The sequence below is a fragment of the Pyrgilauda ruficollis genome, unplaced genomic scaffold, assembly GCF_017590135.1.
Source record: "Pyrgilauda ruficollis isolate IOZ18807 unplaced genomic scaffold, ASM1759013v1 scaffold34, whole genome shotgun sequence".
Taxonomy (NCBI): domain Eukaryota; kingdom Metazoa; phylum Chordata; class Aves; order Passeriformes; family Passeridae; genus Pyrgilauda; species Pyrgilauda ruficollis.
The window spans coordinates 7,078,334-7,094,049 of NW_024524822.1; the positions used below are offsets into that span (position 1 = coordinate 7,078,334).

The window sequence follows — 15,716 nt, forward strand, 5'->3', positions numbered from 1 at the left end:
CGGCAGCGCGTGCGCGCGGCCCGTGAGGCGGCGGTAACATGGCGGCGGCGGGGCGGGAGGAGCCGCCGCTGGGGCTCGAGGCGGTCGCGGAGGAGGCGGCGGCAGCGGCGGCAGCGAGCGCCGGGTTCCGGCTCACGGCGGTGCGGCGAGAGCCGGCGGTGCGGCTGCAGCACGGCGCCAGCGGGTTGGAGCCGCTGGCATGGTCCGAGGATCACCGGGTGTCGGTGAGCACGGCCCGCAGCATCGCCGTGCTGGAGCAGCTCAGCGACGTGCACAGCGGCGGGCAGGACATGGTCATCCACCGCACCGCCGTGCCCGCGCCCGCCGCCGCCTGCATGCTCAAGGTGAGCGCCTGGCACGGCCTCGTCGGTGTGTGTGAATGTCTAAAGGGGGAGGTGCGGGTTGGACATCTGGGGTTCCCTCACGGGAGGGGCGATCGGGCTCGGAATGGGCTGCCCAGGGAGCTCGGGGAGCCACCGGCCTCGGAGGTGTTCAGGGATCGACTGGAGGCGCACTCAGGGCTCGGGCTGGGTGACAAGGTGGGGATCGGGCACAGGCTGCCCTCCGTGATCCCAGAGGCTTTTCCAGCTTTAATGGTTCTGTGGTTTTCACCATGGTGCCGAGCAATAAGACAAGAGAAACGAGCATAAACTGAAAGACACAGAGCTGCACCTGAACACGAGAATAACTTTTTCCTGTGCAGAATCTGGAGAGGGTCTGGAGTCTTTCCCACTGTGGTCCCTTCTAGCCTGACCCATCCTGGGATTCTGATCCTTCTCTTGGGGAGCTGCCCCTGCCCTGCCCAGAACTTGCTGCAGGCTCTCATTTTAAAAGCACAGGAGAGAAAAAACCATATCCCAGTCATTTCCAGGGATTCTGAAGTTCTGCTGTTTTCTGAGAATCACTTGAGCTCCAGTACAGTTATTTCACTACAATTTTAAGTAGGAATCTTCCTTTGTTTTGCTACCTAAGCTGAAGGATTTTTGCAGCAGGGATTTCTCTGGCCTTCAGGGGAACATCTGACTTCTCATGAAAATGGCAGATGTGGGTGGATATCTTATTATTTAATACTTTTGTTGTTGTGAATCTGATTTTATTTTCCAAAACAATGCTGAGAATATGGAATGGAGTTGAGATACTGAGTATTTACATATTATGCCAGGTATCTTTAAAAGAACAAAAGCATGAAAACAGGCTCTTTGATTCAGCAGACAAAAATTCAGTAGCTGAGAGTCAAAACTATGCAAATTCAGGGCATTAATGAAGCTGAAGTCTTTAGGAGTGACACCAATTAACCAGGGTGGTGTTGGTTGTGATTGGGGATGCTCTGTTTGAAGAGAGAATTAATTCCAGGAAAGTCTTCCTAAAAAAAAAGCACCTGTACAATAGTTTTAAAGGCTCTTTTTGTTCTCTTTTAGGTCGGCCCAAAGAAGGAGGTGGCTGAGTGTAAGGAGAAATTCGCCAGCTCAGTGGATCCCACCGTCAGCCAGACCTTTATGCTGGACCGAGTGTTCAACCCCGAGGGGAAGTCCCTGACCCCCATGCGGGGTTTCAAATATTCCAGCTGGTCCCCTCTGGGCTGTGACGCCAACGGGAGGTGCCTGCTGGCCGCCCTGACCATGGACAACCGCCTGACCATCCACGCCAACCTCAACCGGCTGCAGTGGGTGCAGCTGGTGGACCTGACCGAGCTCTACGGCGAGCGCCTCTTGGAGGCTGGCTACAGACTGTGCAAGGCTGACGCTCCCTGCGGGGAGCTGGGAGATTTCCCCGAGTTCCAGCGGCGGCACAGCATGCAGGCCCCGGTGCGCATGGAGTGGTCGGGCATCTGCACCACCCAGCAGGTCAAGCACAACAACGAGTGCCGCGACGTGGGCAGCGTGCTCCTGGCCGTGCTCTTCGAGAACGGCAACATCGCCGTGTGGCAGTTCCAGCTGCCCTTCCTGGGCAAGGAATCCATCACTTCCTGCAATACCATCGAGTCGGGAATAAGCTCCCCCAGCGTGTTGTCCTGGTGGGAGTACGAGCACAACAACCGGAAGATGAGCGGGCTGATCGTGGGCAGCGCGTACGGCCCGGTGAAGATCATCCCTGTCAACCTCAAGGCGGTCAAAGGCTACTTCACGCTGAGGCAGCCCGTGGTCTTGTGGCAGGAGATGGACCAGCTGCCCGTGCACAGCATCAAATGCATCCCTCTCTACCACCCCTACCAGAAATGCAGCTGCAGCCTGGTGGTGGCTGCGAGAGGCCCTTACGTGTTCTGGTGCCTCCTGCTGATATCCAAAGCGGGGCTGAACGTGCACAATTCCCACGTGACGGGGCTCCACTCCCTGCCCATTGTCTCCATGACTGCGGACAAGCAGAACGGCACGGTGTACACCTGCTCCAGCGATGGCAAGGTCAGGCAGCTCATCCCCATATTCACAGACGTTGCTTTAAAGTTTGAGCACCAGCTGATAAAGCTCTCGGAGGTGTTTGGCTGTGTCAGGACTCACGGAATCGCCGTCAGCCCCTGCGGGGCGTACCTGGCGGTCATCACCACCGAGGGCATGGCCAACGGGCTGCACCCGGTCAACAAAAACTACCAAGTTCAGTTTGTCACCCTCAAGACTTTTGAGGAGGCAGCTGCACAGCTCTTGGAATCTTCTGTTCAGAACCTTTTCAGGCAAGTGGACTTGACGGATCTTGTGCGCTGGAAAATCTTGAAGGATAAGCACATTCCTCAGTTCTTACAGGAGGCACTGGATAAAAAGATAGAGAGCTGTGGTTCCACTTACTTCTGGAGGTTTAAGTTGTTTCTCTTGAGGATTTTGTACCAGTCGATGCAGAAAGCCCCCTCAGAGGTCACGTGGAGACCTTCACACGAGGATGCCAAAATCTTGATATCAGATTCGCCTGGGATGGGCAGCACTGAAGATGATCAAGAGGAAGGAACTTCAAAACAAGCCAGCAAGCAGAGCCTGGGGGACACAGGCAAAGGTGTGGACATTGATGACACTGCAGAGGATTCTCTCCATCAGTCAAGTGACACTGGAGGCCGTGAGCCAATGGTAGAAAAACTTCTTGAAATACAGGCACAGATTGAGGCTGTAGAAATGCACTTGACACGAGAACACATGAAACGGGTGTTGGGAGAAGTTTACCTGCACACGTGGATTACAGAGAACACCAGCATTCCCACCAGAGGAGTCTGTGACTTCCTAATGTCTGATGATGGCTACGATGACAGAACAGCACGAGTAAGTGGCACCTCTGCTCCAGGGATTCTGTGTCACTGTCACTTCCTTCTCCCCACTCCTGAAAATACAGCTGGGCTGGGAATGAGAGCTGTGGTCATGTCATCCTTGCCAGTGAGATTCTGTAGAACATTCAGCTTAAATTGTCCTTCCTTGATATTGTGGAATAGGAGGGAATGTAAATACAGATGTTGAAATTTGGATCAGGTACAATAAAGAACAAAGATGCTTGAGTTCTTGGAGAACTGGGGAGAGGACTGGGGTTACTGTGCTTCTGTCAGTGGGTTTAGAACATGAGCTGATTGAGGGATGTTTGTTTTCATTACTCAGTTTATTTAATCCATCCTCTTTGCACAAGTCAACTTCAGGTGTATTTCCTCTAGTCACTCACACTGCAGTTCTGATGTTAAGAGCTGGTGTAGTGTGGTGTTCTCCCTGCTGGCATCACAGCCAAGTGTGGCCATCAGTAACTCACTAGGAAAGTGCTCTGGCAACTGCTGGGTTGTTCTGGCATTCAGTTAATATGAATTGAAAGTTTGAGAGTTTGCTTTTCTTATCTTAGAAGAATCTTGGTTCTTTTTTATAGTGATGAAAAGCATCTTCTAAATTGTATTTTATCTATTCAGTTTGCTGTCACACTTTAAAGGTCCCTGGGATGTGGTTTATATCTATTGAAATGTCACAGACAAATTTGATCACATAAATGCTCTGCTATAAACATTGTACTCCCAGATGAGTGCTGAAGACATCCAGGTAATTTCTGAACAGGAATTGTTTTTTAGCACATCCACTGTGATAGGCATGAGGGAAAGCATTGCTGTTATGGTCAGTGGTGTGCTATCAGTTCTTTCAGTACTTTTAAAATTTGCAAGGAATTACTATTTTTAAAGTCTATATCCCTTTAGTGTGAGACAGAAATCTTTAAGAGAACAAAAGGAAAATAAATGAATACTTACTGATACATTGTATTTCTTACACTTTGATTTTTTGGAATTCAACTTATTCTGTGTCACTCTGAAATCACAGTGAGGTGTTCCCACCCTGGGCTGTGTGGCTGAGTGCCTCCTGTGTGTTGCAGGTGCTGATTGGGCACATCCTGAAGAAGATGAACAAGCAGACCTTCCCCGAGCACTGCAGTTTGTGCAAGGAGATCCTGCCCTTCACCGACCGCAAGCAGGCCGTGTGCTCCAACGGCCACATCTGGCTCAGGTAATGGCTGAGGCACCCGGAGCTTGTCCCCTCTGGGCAGTTCAGAGATTCTTCAGGAGCTCACTGAGCCACTTGTTAGCACTGGAGTGAAAAGGCATGAAGCATCTTAGCCATGCTGCAGTTTTTTTCTGTTCTCTTCCATAAGAGCCAGGGCACTGGAGGTTGGATTTGGTTCTCTCTTAGCAGGATAGTGTTTTTATAGTAAAATGCTTTTGAGCATGTTTTTTTGGGGGAATATGGGGTCAGGGAGAAAGCAGGCAAGGGAAAATCAAGGACAAGTCATCCTTTGGAACATCACTTGAGGGAAGGTTTGTTCAAGCTCCTTCAGCATTTGAAAAGAAAATCAGTTTAACAAGAAATGATTGAGAACAGGCACATTGAAAGCCAGGCAAATGAAATGAAATTTTAGAAAATTACATAATTAGAATTTGAAATTTTAGAAAATGAAATCTTCCTGTACCAGTGTGGGAGGTGCATGGAGATTGTCCCTGGAGCTGTGACAAGTCACCAGTTTGTCACAGAGAAAAGCTGTGCCTAACAGGTTTTGTGTGCTAGTTTGGGTAAATAGTCATGGCCTTAAGGACACCCTGGTTCTTCCTTGTGCAGTAGGGCCTCAAGCTTTTCAGCTCCTCTAGTGTATGCTAGAATTTTTTTGTCAATGATATATTGAGTTTTGACCTTTCATTTTTGTGTCCATATGCAATTTGGTACACTTGGGAAGTTTACCTGAATTAATAAATTATTAATTTTCATATTTAATGTGGTTCATTACTGCCTTTACTCTCAGAAAGCAAATTGTGAACAGAACTGAACTCCTGGTCAGGGCACAGGAGCAGGTCATAAAGCAGTAAACCCCAAACCTCTTGATAAAACTGCTTGTCCTTTCACAGGTGCTTTCTCACCTACCAGTCCTGCCAGAGTTTGGTGTACAGGAGGTGTTTGCTTCACGACAGCATTGCACGGCACCCAACCCCAGAAGGTAAAATGTCCCTGGGGCCAAAAGAGGCAGGATTGGGGCTTTTTAACTGTTATCTACAAAATGGCTTGAGTTAGTTTCACTGATTTCACTCTTTTAGGCAATTCCCATGTGAAGCTCTGCATTTCACAGTGTCCTGGTGTTGTCTGGGCATTAGTGACATGTTAATTGCAAATTAATAAACTGCAGGAATTGAGGTATAAATCCCACATTTTAATGAAATCTGGGTAAACATATAATCTGTGCTGGAATGCTCCAGTAGTTAGTTTGATATTCAAGTTGAATATATCAGCATCCAGTTCTGTAAGAGGGATAAAGAAACAGGAACCAAGGACTGTGTTATGTGAGGGATCTAATTTCAGTTCAGAAAATGAGAACACTGCAGTTGGGCCATGATGATCCTTTACATTTTTTTCCTATATAGCTATGAGCATGTAAGGATAAAGCATGGAGTTTTCACCTTAATTGTGTCCCCTGCTGAGGTGGAATTTAATCTGGCAGTACTTGAAATTTCAGAGCAGAAACAGAGTTGGATTTCACTGAATTCTCAGTCACTCCTGCATGTGAATATATACAAACTGTCCAGGATTCCTGTTGAGTTTGTGCATCTCAGGTGTCATTCCTCTGTTCATCTCTGCCTCCAGATTTAAACAACTTGTTTTCTTATTTGCAGATCCTGAATGGATCAAGAGGTTATTGCAGGGACCTTGCACCTTCTGCGATTCTCCTGTGTTCTAGAGAAAAGCTGTGTCAAGACTAAAAGTATTTTCTCTACTGCATAAGCTCCCTTCAGCCTGGGAGGATACAGAGACAGGAACACAGACTCTGCTGGAGGGAGAACACCTTGTCCACAGCCCTGTACATAGAACATCACAGGTTCTACAAACTCCTGAAATCCAGAGCCCATTCCATGCTCCAGAAACAGGAATGCACCTGGAAGAGCCAGTTTAAAGCTGTTTGGAAATGCACCCAAGGAAGCCTCAGCAGCTGGACACTGACAAGGAACTGGAGGGTTGAGCACAGTGGGAATTGTCCTTTCTGCCTGACACCAGTGTCAATTCCCAAAAGCTGGGATGGGAACAGCAGAGCTGCCTCTTGAATGGTCTTGGTGGTAGAGAAGGCTCCAGCTTGCACTGCTCTCCTTTGCTTTTTAACCACCCTGGCATTTGCTGTAGAACATGGAACTCTCCAAATAATCCATGGTTCCAGTGTCTTGCCCAGAGGAGCAGATCCCAGTTACAGCCCTATGAGAGAATTTGGCCATTACATCAATTTCACTGAAAGTCTAGAAGAGTAACTGCCTCAGAACTGTAACAGTGTTTCAGTCAGAAGGGCGATACTGGCTGCCTGGGATCAGTAAGAATAATTTTTAAATATAATAATAATAATTATTATTAAACTAATAGCAATTAGCTTAAACACTAATATATATACATATATAGAATTTCCAATGCTCTTAAGTCTCTTGCCCCACTTTCTTTTTCTGAACTAAGTTCTAACTCCTTCCCAGCTCTTGCCAAAGTATTTGCCTTTGGTTTCACTTAACCCTCTACCAAGAGGAACCTCTTTTCCAGAGAAACTCAGTTACCAAAAGCATTACCAATTAACACTACTGTCAATTAAATTGAGAGTCTCCCTCATACAGCACTTGAGTTTTATACAAATCTGACACACAAATAATCACTCCCAGCTGACAGTTTTTCTTTTCATAATAGCTCAGTAAAAAGCCCCAAACAAACAGAAGACCCCAAATCCAACCCCACACCCAGCCCCACCATGGCTGACATGCTCTGGGTAGGGCCAAGGAGGCTGCTGAAGCTCTTTGTGTATCCCAGGATGGTTTGGGTTGGATGGGATCATGAAGCTCATCTCATTCCACCCCTCTCATGGGCAGGGACACCTCCCACTGTCCCAGGCTGCTCCCAGCCCTGTCCAGCCTGGCCTTGGACACTTCCAGGGATCCAGAGGCAGCCACAGCTGCTCTGGGCACTCTGTGCCAGGGCCTGCCCACACTCACAAGGAAGGATTTGTTTTTAATATCCCATCTAACCCTTTTGAAGCCATTCCCCCTTATCCTGTCACTCCAGGCTCTTGTAGAATTTCTCCATTTCAAGTGGCCGAGTCCAGAAATTTATTTTGCCTTCTAATTGTCCTATCAGAAAAACCATCTATTTTTTGCCATCTGTTCCTACAGGGAGCAGAATCCTTTTCAACCTCCTATGCAGTGTTAGAGGAATAATACCTCCCAAATGTGTGTGGTTACTTGGTACAGTTTGTCTTGTTGACTTCAATCCATGCTGTCAAATAATCCTGAGTTTGTGTATTTCCATTCTGCAGAGTACCAATCGCAGAGGTGTCGCCCTGTCTGTGATTCCTGACACTTCCACTGTGTGGGAAGTGCTCTACAGCTGTTGAGAGATCATGGAATTGTGCTGACATTATCAGTCTCCCACCAGTGCATGTGTGATTGGTGCTTGTTTCCTCCATTCAATGACTGTGCATATTTTGTTAATGTTCCTTCACCTTTAATAGGAGCAAATTTATTTTCAGCAAACATTAAAGAAGTCAGCTGTCCTTCTGCTCAGTGTCTCATGCATTAAGCATGATCATGCAGTGACTGAGAAGAACATTACTGAAGTAGCCTAGAAACAGCAGAAGCACATTCATCTGTAAAATAATTAGCCTTGTTTGTAAATATCCTTGGAAGTGATACCATAATTGTATTAAAGAAACATTTAGTTTTTTATTGCTGTGCATTGAAAATTGAAATTACTTCAGTGTGTCTGCAGAGAAGAGAAATGTAGCTCGTGTTGGTATCCAGTAAAACAAGGAGTAACCTCGATACCCAACGTGTGTGAGTTTGGGCCAGCTCTGGTACCTGGGACAAAATTCCAGTGCTGGTGGGGCCTGGGGGAACAGAACATCCCTTTTCATATGAGCTGAGTAGGGGTTTATTCCTGGTGGTGGAGAAGGCTTTTTAAATGGAAGCTGCAAGTCCTTGCCCTGGCAGCTGTGACAGCTCATCAGTAAATGTTCCAGTTTAGAAATTCTCCTGCCTGTGGAGAAGGGGAGGGAGCCCTGCAGAACCCTGTCCCAGTGCTTTCAGAAAAGTCAAAGAAATGTTCTTTGGCCATGGCTTAGGCACCATAAAAATATCCTGAGCTACTGAAATGTTTAAGTCTGGCTGACCCAAAGGTTCACATGATAACAGTTTAGATTGGTTCTTGCTGATCATTTCTGGCAGTTCTCTTGAATTTCTCTGAACTGAATTTTAATGGTTTGTCATGGAGAAGCTCTAGCACACCTCACATTAACATTGCAGCATTAATGTGTATTTTCCCTGTCTTTCAAGGCACTAGATGCCCAGTCTGCCATTGCCAGTTTATTTAACCTGGTTTCAGACTTCTGGGAAAATGGAATTTTAAAGCCAACGATGTTGTCTTTGTCTGCCAGTGGAAATCCTTTAGCAAAAAGCTTCCACTCTTCCCCCTGACCTGTTCACAACAGGTACAGAGGAATTGGGATTTCATTTTTGTGTAAACCAGCACTTGTCCCTAAGTGCATTTTTAGCCAGAATTGCAGAGCCCACCTCACTCAGTAACATTTAACCCCTGGTGCTGACCTGAGTGGGTTTGGCTGCCCAGCGAGCGCTGAGGCTGCTCCAGGAATCTTTTTATGCCTCAGATTTGTGAGGGGCAGTTCTGGTCATGCAAGGGTTGGTCCTACTCTTGTCCTGATCCAACCTTGCTGTCACCTCACAGGGAAGGGGAGCAAGAACGAGCACCTGCTGCCAGAGCCTTGTGTTATTTTGCCATTATCAGAGCTGCCTCCTCAAACCAACACATCTATCAAGGCCCAGTCTGTTTTGAGACACCAAGTGAAGTGTTCAAAGAACAAATCCCACAGAACTGGAGTTTATCTCTGTAAGTTTTTGCCCAAGTTTTGCAGGATACTTCAAACAAGTGAATAGTTGGAAGACGTCAGCTGCCTCACCATTTGGTGGTGAACACTCTGGCTGTTCAAAGACCCTCATCCCCAGAGGGAGAGCAACATTCCAGCAGAGACTGAGGGTTCCTGCTGCTCTTTTTTATTTTTTTAATGGATTATGATACTTGCAGCTGAGAATTAACAGGCAGACATCCTGTTTGTCCAGAGCTAAGGTGTCATTTTCCTTGAAGAGGAGCTTCTGACAGCATTTAAGATTTGCTGCTCACGCTGGTATCACACTGGGAGTTAATCCCTCCTCCACTGGGATGAAGAAATCATACCCTTGGCTAATCCAAGTTGGATGGAGAAGTGGAACAGCTCTGGATTGTACAGTGTCTTGGTACTAGGTGCTATTCTTGGAACTAAGGAGGAAGTTTGGGGTCACAAGGACTCAGTCCTGTGTCTCCAAATTACACCTCCTGCTCTGGGATTGGTGGTGAGGGACCTCATTGCTGCCTTTCACCTCAGTTCACTTATGGCTCTGGGACTTCATCATTCACCCTCTCCTTTGGTGTTTCCTCACTCTCTTAATCCTATTGTGTATGTCTAGAGAGGAAATACTGTGGTTGTCAGTGCATACATAAAGAAATAAATATTCCCTGGGAGGGAGGAGGAGGATGAGCCATCCCTGCTCCTCAGAGTCCTCACCACAGAGCAGGTTGGGGTCAACTCCATTCCCTGAGCAGCATCCAAGCCTCACAGGGAAAAGTGAGAGCAGGGGAATCCTTGGAGAGCCACAGGGAGTCCCTGCAGAGGTGCTGCTGGAGGAGGGGATCTCCTGCCTGGGGGTGTCCAAGTGCCTTTCCACCACTGTCTGGAGCTGGGGGACACAAAACTTTGTGGAACATTTGGACAAATCGACCTTGTTGCTAAACTCCATAATTAACAGCATGACTTATTATAACTTCCAGCACAAGCTCCAGGCAGCCCTCTCCACAAAGTGTCTCTGGGAAGCAGAGTGATGGAAGATGTCCATTCCAGACCTGGGCAAAGCTGTGCAATCAGTAACGTCTGATCCCTGCTGTGCTCCTACCACCTCCTCTTCACCTTGTTTTTCTCATTGCTCAACATTTGTTTTGCCAGAATAAGATGCTAATAAAATCACGCCTAGTTACCAAATTGGTTTTCAAGTGTTGCATTCCAATTATAAAAGCCTAATTCCTGCTTCCACCCACTGAACCTTTTTGGTATTAACAGGCTTTACTATGCAAAGTCATGCAGGGGCTGTTTCGTTTACAGTAATTAAATGAATGTCAATTGTTTTAGTTGTTTCTGAGGGAGAGTTCTACATGAGTATTAGCATGTTCTGCTAACCCTGACGTTCTGCACTTCAGGCCTGCTGCAAACCCTTGGGGGTTGACCACTGACCTGAGACTCCTACCCAGACATGCCAAGTGCATCTCAATGAGACTGAGCTCTTTTTCTCAGTTTCTATGGAACCAGCGGAGCGGAACTAATATAGCATCCGCATATAGATGAAAGAATGAAGAGGAAAAAGGGCTTTACAGCTAAATTAATTAAGCAGATGTACCTGTCTAATTAAAGATGCACTGTCCCTTTTGTACCCTAGCTGCAGTACAAACAGTATTTAAATACACTCTCTATCCATTTCATCTATCAAAATATTTAGTAGGAACGCTCAGATGAAGGTGATATTAGCAAGATGAGCTTCCCATGTATTATTAATAGAAGGGCTCCCAATTATGCATGAATGCTGCAGCACATCTTCATAGCAATGGCAGAAAACCCAGCTGCCCAAGCAGTCACCAACCAGCACATTTGTAACAGGTAGAGCTGTTAAAGATGTCCCTGCCCAGCTGAACACAAGGGTTTTGGCTGGCCCCTGTGCCTGGGAGCAGCCTCTGCCTCAGCCTGGTGCTACAGGCTGGAATTTCTCAGCTCAGGAGGCACCAGGGACTCAGATTGCTTGGATTTGGCTTTCTTAGGTTTCAAAGATATTTATTCTGAGACTTTCAGAGCTGCCCTCAAGGCCAGAAAGTCCAATTCCCATCCATCAACACCCCTCCCCTCCCAAAAGTATCAAAAATTCTGACTTTAAATTCTCACAAAATAACACAATATCCCCATTGCCACCTGGACAAGTGGGGTCTTTCCACCTGAAGTTACAAGGGTTTGCTTGAAGGGACAGAGGGAGGCAAGGAGTGCCTGGGTGGTTTTTGTGGAGAATGAAGACACAAACACATCTAACAGCTTTAATACTCCAAATTGACTTCATGGGTCTTACATAGTGAAGACAAAACTACTGTTCAGAAACAGAAAAAAAAAATTAAATTAAACACAGGACTTCCCCAGCCACAGTGTTTTATATCTTGCATCATGAAACAAAAGCCAAAAAACTTTCCCCTGAAGCCCAATTTCTTACCCTCAGTACTTCCCTCAGCCTTGGTGAGCTTCAGATTTATCACAGCTTGGCTGAATTCCCCCTCCCTGGTGATAACCTGCCACTCCAGCAACCAGACTGCCAATATTACAGGGAAAAATTTAAAATCAACTCTTCCACAAATCATCCCTTTAAATGATAAACTTCTAATGTTTCTTACATGGAAGGGGCTTAATGATACAGCTTTCTATGAACTCAAAGATAACATAAGGGTCTTGGTCAGCATTGACGTAAAAGGCATCTTGGTAAAAATCCTCCAGGGCCTTGACATTGCTGTAATAGATGTCCAGGCGCTTCTCAATATTTTCTTCCTCATCCTTGGGGTTCTGCCTGAGCCTGGCCTGGATCTCTGGAGTGGGAGCTGGTCTGAATGTGGTGTGGTATCTGGAGAGGAGAAGAAATGCCACAGTTTCAGCTCAGCCTGAGGACACAGCAGCCAGTTCTGCAGGTACTCCATGCTTTTACCTGTCACAGTCCCTTGGCCTCCTTCTGCTCCAGGTTGGGGTTTTAAAACAAAGATTGGAAATTTCAGGGCTGGTAATCTGTCATTGCTGCCCTCAAGAATCCTGGATCCTCAAAGGCCAAGGGTTTCTCTGATGGTGACATTGGTTGTGTTCATCTGCTCTACACAAGGAGAAATTTCTATTACATTACCCAGTGCTCTGGGTTCTGAAGCATTTCCAGACCTTTTACTTGTAATCTTTGATTCCTGTCTTTAAAAAAGCATCTAAAAAACCCTAACCTTAAACATAAACACAGCCCTGTACCCAGCATTGCTGGGACCTGTCACTTGAACTGTGTTTAAAGCTCTCAGGCATTTAATTGCTAACACCTTTATGTAGTAGCAGAAGGTAAAAAGAGGTTAATTCACCTGAGATAGGTTTTGGTTATTTTTGATTTTCCAAATGCCAGAATTTGGCTTCCCTCAATTCACAGCTGTGGCTTGCCTCAGTTACTTCCGCAGAAAAGAGGATTTTCATCCTCAGAGTCCTGTAGCAGTGCCACAGCCCAGCTCAGCTGACACCAAAGGAATTCTGATGATGTTCCTGCATTGCCAAAGGCTCCCAACAACCTCTGAAAGTTCCTTTGCAATCAAGTGTTTAAATTCCCTGTTAGAATTGGTAATCCTAACTCTGGGTAAGTATCTGCTCTGCGCTAACACAAAACCAGCTTTTCTCTCTTCCTGTACAGACAAATTTCCCAAAATTTGGGATACTTTGGGATATGTTCCTGATATTTTTGGAAAAATGCAAAACCAAGGAGACAGCAGAGTTTGTGTCTCTGCAGAGCTGCACCCAATGATGTGGACACAGAGTTCTTCCACAGGGGAATCATTTAGGGCACAGCTGAAGGCCACCCCTGCCCTGCAGCCAGAGGCTCTACACATGCCAAGGCTTTACACATGCCAAGGATTAGACACAGCACCTAAAAGAATTCAATTCACGGAGAATTTGCGAGGAATAAACCCCAGAGTGTGGCAGAGGGAAGCGTGTGAAGTGGAGCAGATACTGAACAGCCTAATCCTAATGATAAGAAATGCAAAGATGTGGGAATGATTTGCTTCAGCCTGCTCCTTCCTGCTGAACAACCACATTGCTCATTACTAAAGCAAAGAGAGCAGTTACAGCAAATCACTGCTGCTGTCACAAGTTAATGCTGCACCTCGAGTGAGATGTCTGAATAATCATCCATCACTTTGGGACAAATCCACTCCTTCTGGCCTTAATCTTGGAGGGTTCAGGATTTGTCTTTGATGCAATAGGATGCACTCAGCCTTTAGAAAAGCAAAATAAGGGTTTAAAATTTATGTGTGGGGAATCATAATTTAATTTGTGACTTGTTCCCTGGAAATCAAGGGTGGAAAGCTGGAGGTCACTGATGAGACAAGGGGATGTGACACCAGTGAGAGGAACAAACCTTCCAGTGACTCAGTCACTCAAAGGAGTTTGCTTTACTCCTTTGCAGGAAACACATCAATACCTCTCAGCAGACAGGACCATCACAGGAGCCTGGGGAAGTAAAATGCAGCAAATTTTCCATTTTCCCCAGCTGGGAAGCCTTCAAAATTCCCATGGGAATGTCTGAAAACCATCTGCATTTAGGCTAGGTTTCAGACATTTTCCCTCAGCATTATTTTCCCAACCAATTGAGTTACCATTAAAATACTAGACCTGAGTTATTTGCTGCTGTAGATTTCAGGCACCAGGATTTAAACCCCCCTGTTCTGAGGAGCTGCTGCAGCAGGAAGGGGGGCTGGTGCTTCAGGAGCTATGAAAGTTTTAACTCTTCTTTTAAGGAATCCCTAAGCAGGAGTAGAGCATTCCTGAGCTCCTTAGATTGCTAAGAAGCCGATTTGGTGCTTTCATCTCCCTGGCAGTCAGGAAAACGTTAGACATGAGGCAGGAGTGCTCACCTCTCCCCAGTGACAGGATCCGTCCTCCGCTGGGACAGGCGCTCCATGATGGACTCGTAGGGGAGATTAAAGAAGAACACCCTGTGGAGAACACAATTAAATGAATTAACACCCTGAGAACAGCACTTGTGACCTTCAGAGTGGGAGTTAATCCTCACCAAAGGAAGAGCAGCAGTGACAGTCCCCCCAGACCTGCAGAGTCACAAATTTCTGTGATTTCTGCACAGCCTCTCCTCATGGGTTTGGTCTGCAGGCTCAGCAAGGCAGGAGCTCTCTGGCACAGGACTGTCTGTGCTGGGTGCTCTGACAGCTTAGGCTGGGGAATTGCAGCTGGAGCCTCTCTCAGCCTGTCCCAGCCTGCTCACCACCCCAGCACCTCCCTCTGAACTTCTCCAGATCCACTTCCAACCCACCCAGCAAACAGAATCACAATGACATGACCCCAAAGGTAAATAAAAACCTCTGCTGTTCCTGTCAAGGACAGAGAAAGAGCTTGTCTGCCAGAATTATGCATTTCTCCAGTGCCCATGAGAGGGATTTTCCTCTTGCTGTTTCAGTCCACTTCCACTCCTTTTGCCCTTGTCTCCCCCCAGAGTGAGTCCTCTGCTCTCCCACTGCTGCCCTGCATCCTTCAGAGCAGGATCAGAGCTAGGACACAGCACAAGCCCCACGATGCTGCTGACAGTTCCCTGTCCCCTCCAGCAGCTCAGCAGGGCTGGGCCTTGCTGGTGACACTGCTAAAAGGAAATGTTAATGCTGAAGGCTCCATTTGAACCTGCAATTCCCATTGAGCCTGAGCGAGGGAGAGCTGCTCAGCCCTCAGAGGGGCAGCCCCCGCTGTCACTGGGGTGGGTCCCACAACAGGAACAGCTTTTCAGTGGGGGCTGGAGCAGGACTTGCCAACCCATTGCACAGAGAGGACACAAACTCCCTTACGTGGAGGAAGGATGCAGAACCAGAAAACAAGCCCCACATGCACCCAGACACATCCCACTGTTGCACATAAACTGCTGTGCCCATCTCACACTGATTCCTTGTCTTTTTGGTTCATTACAGTGCTCCTGTTAATTTTATATTTGTGTTCAAAAGCTCCTCAGCAGAAGATTCTTGACAAACTGCTGAGCATGAGCAGACAGGAATCCCCTGTCCCCCAGCTATTGGAGACTGGAGCAGATCTGCACAAAGATCACATTCAACAATTAGCTCAGAACAAAATAAAAAATAAGGCTCCTTTGAACCTATGAATATCATTTTTCCCAGCGAAGCACAAGCTGAAGGCTGTAAATACATCTTTCTTTACAACACACCTTCTCCTGCTGCTGCCTTCAAGGCCAGGCTTCCTGTTTTCATTTTTGTCTGCTTCTCACAGGAGATACTGCGTGGTTTAGACATTCACCAAAGGAACATTTTACACTGACTGGGTGGGATCAGACCAGATGAAAGGCTGAGCTTTACCTTGGCATGCACATAGCAGATTACTAGAATCCTTTGTAG

At 46.9% G+C, this 15,716-nt stretch overlaps 3 protein-coding genes across 4 annotated transcripts in view; 1 reads left to right on the forward strand and 2 right to left on the reverse strand.

The window, feature by feature from the left end:
* DDX31 (DEAD-box helicase 31) overlaps nt 1-298 on the reverse strand; it is a 44,384-nt gene extending 44,086 nt beyond the window's left edge. The window contains 1 exon segment of the mRNA XM_041474842.1: nt 1-298. This exon segment is cut by the window's left edge and continues 227 nt beyond it. Within this exon segment, the coding sequence (XP_041330776.1) occupies nt 1-298 (298 nt within the window).
* Nucleotides 299-335: 37 nt separating this feature from the next.
* On the forward strand, nt 336-6,159 carry GTF3C4 (general transcription factor IIIC subunit 4). The gene is made up of 5 exons (XM_041475201.1): nt 336-539; nt 1,419-3,239; nt 4,315-4,445; nt 5,336-5,424; nt 6,095-6,159. The coding sequence occupies exons 1-5, from the start codon at nt 336-338 to the stop codon at nt 6,157-6,159; spliced, it is 2,310 nt and encodes a 769-aa protein (XP_041331135.1).
* Nucleotides 6,160-11,681: 5,522 nt separating this feature from the next.
* Nucleotides 11,682-15,716, reverse strand: part of AK8 (adenylate kinase 8) — a 65,618-nt gene continuing 61,583 nt past the window's right edge. For both annotated transcript variants that reach the window (XM_041475028.1, XM_041475029.1), the window contains exons 12-13: nt 14,223-14,303; nt 11,682-12,193 (exon numbers count right to left, since the gene is read on the reverse strand). In XM_041475028.1, coding sequence (XP_041330962.1) covers nt 11,956-12,193; nt 14,223-14,303 — 319 coding nt within the window. In that variant the 3' untranslated portion in view covers nt 11,682-11,955. The remainder of the gene's footprint in view (nt 12,194-14,222; nt 14,304-15,716) is intronic.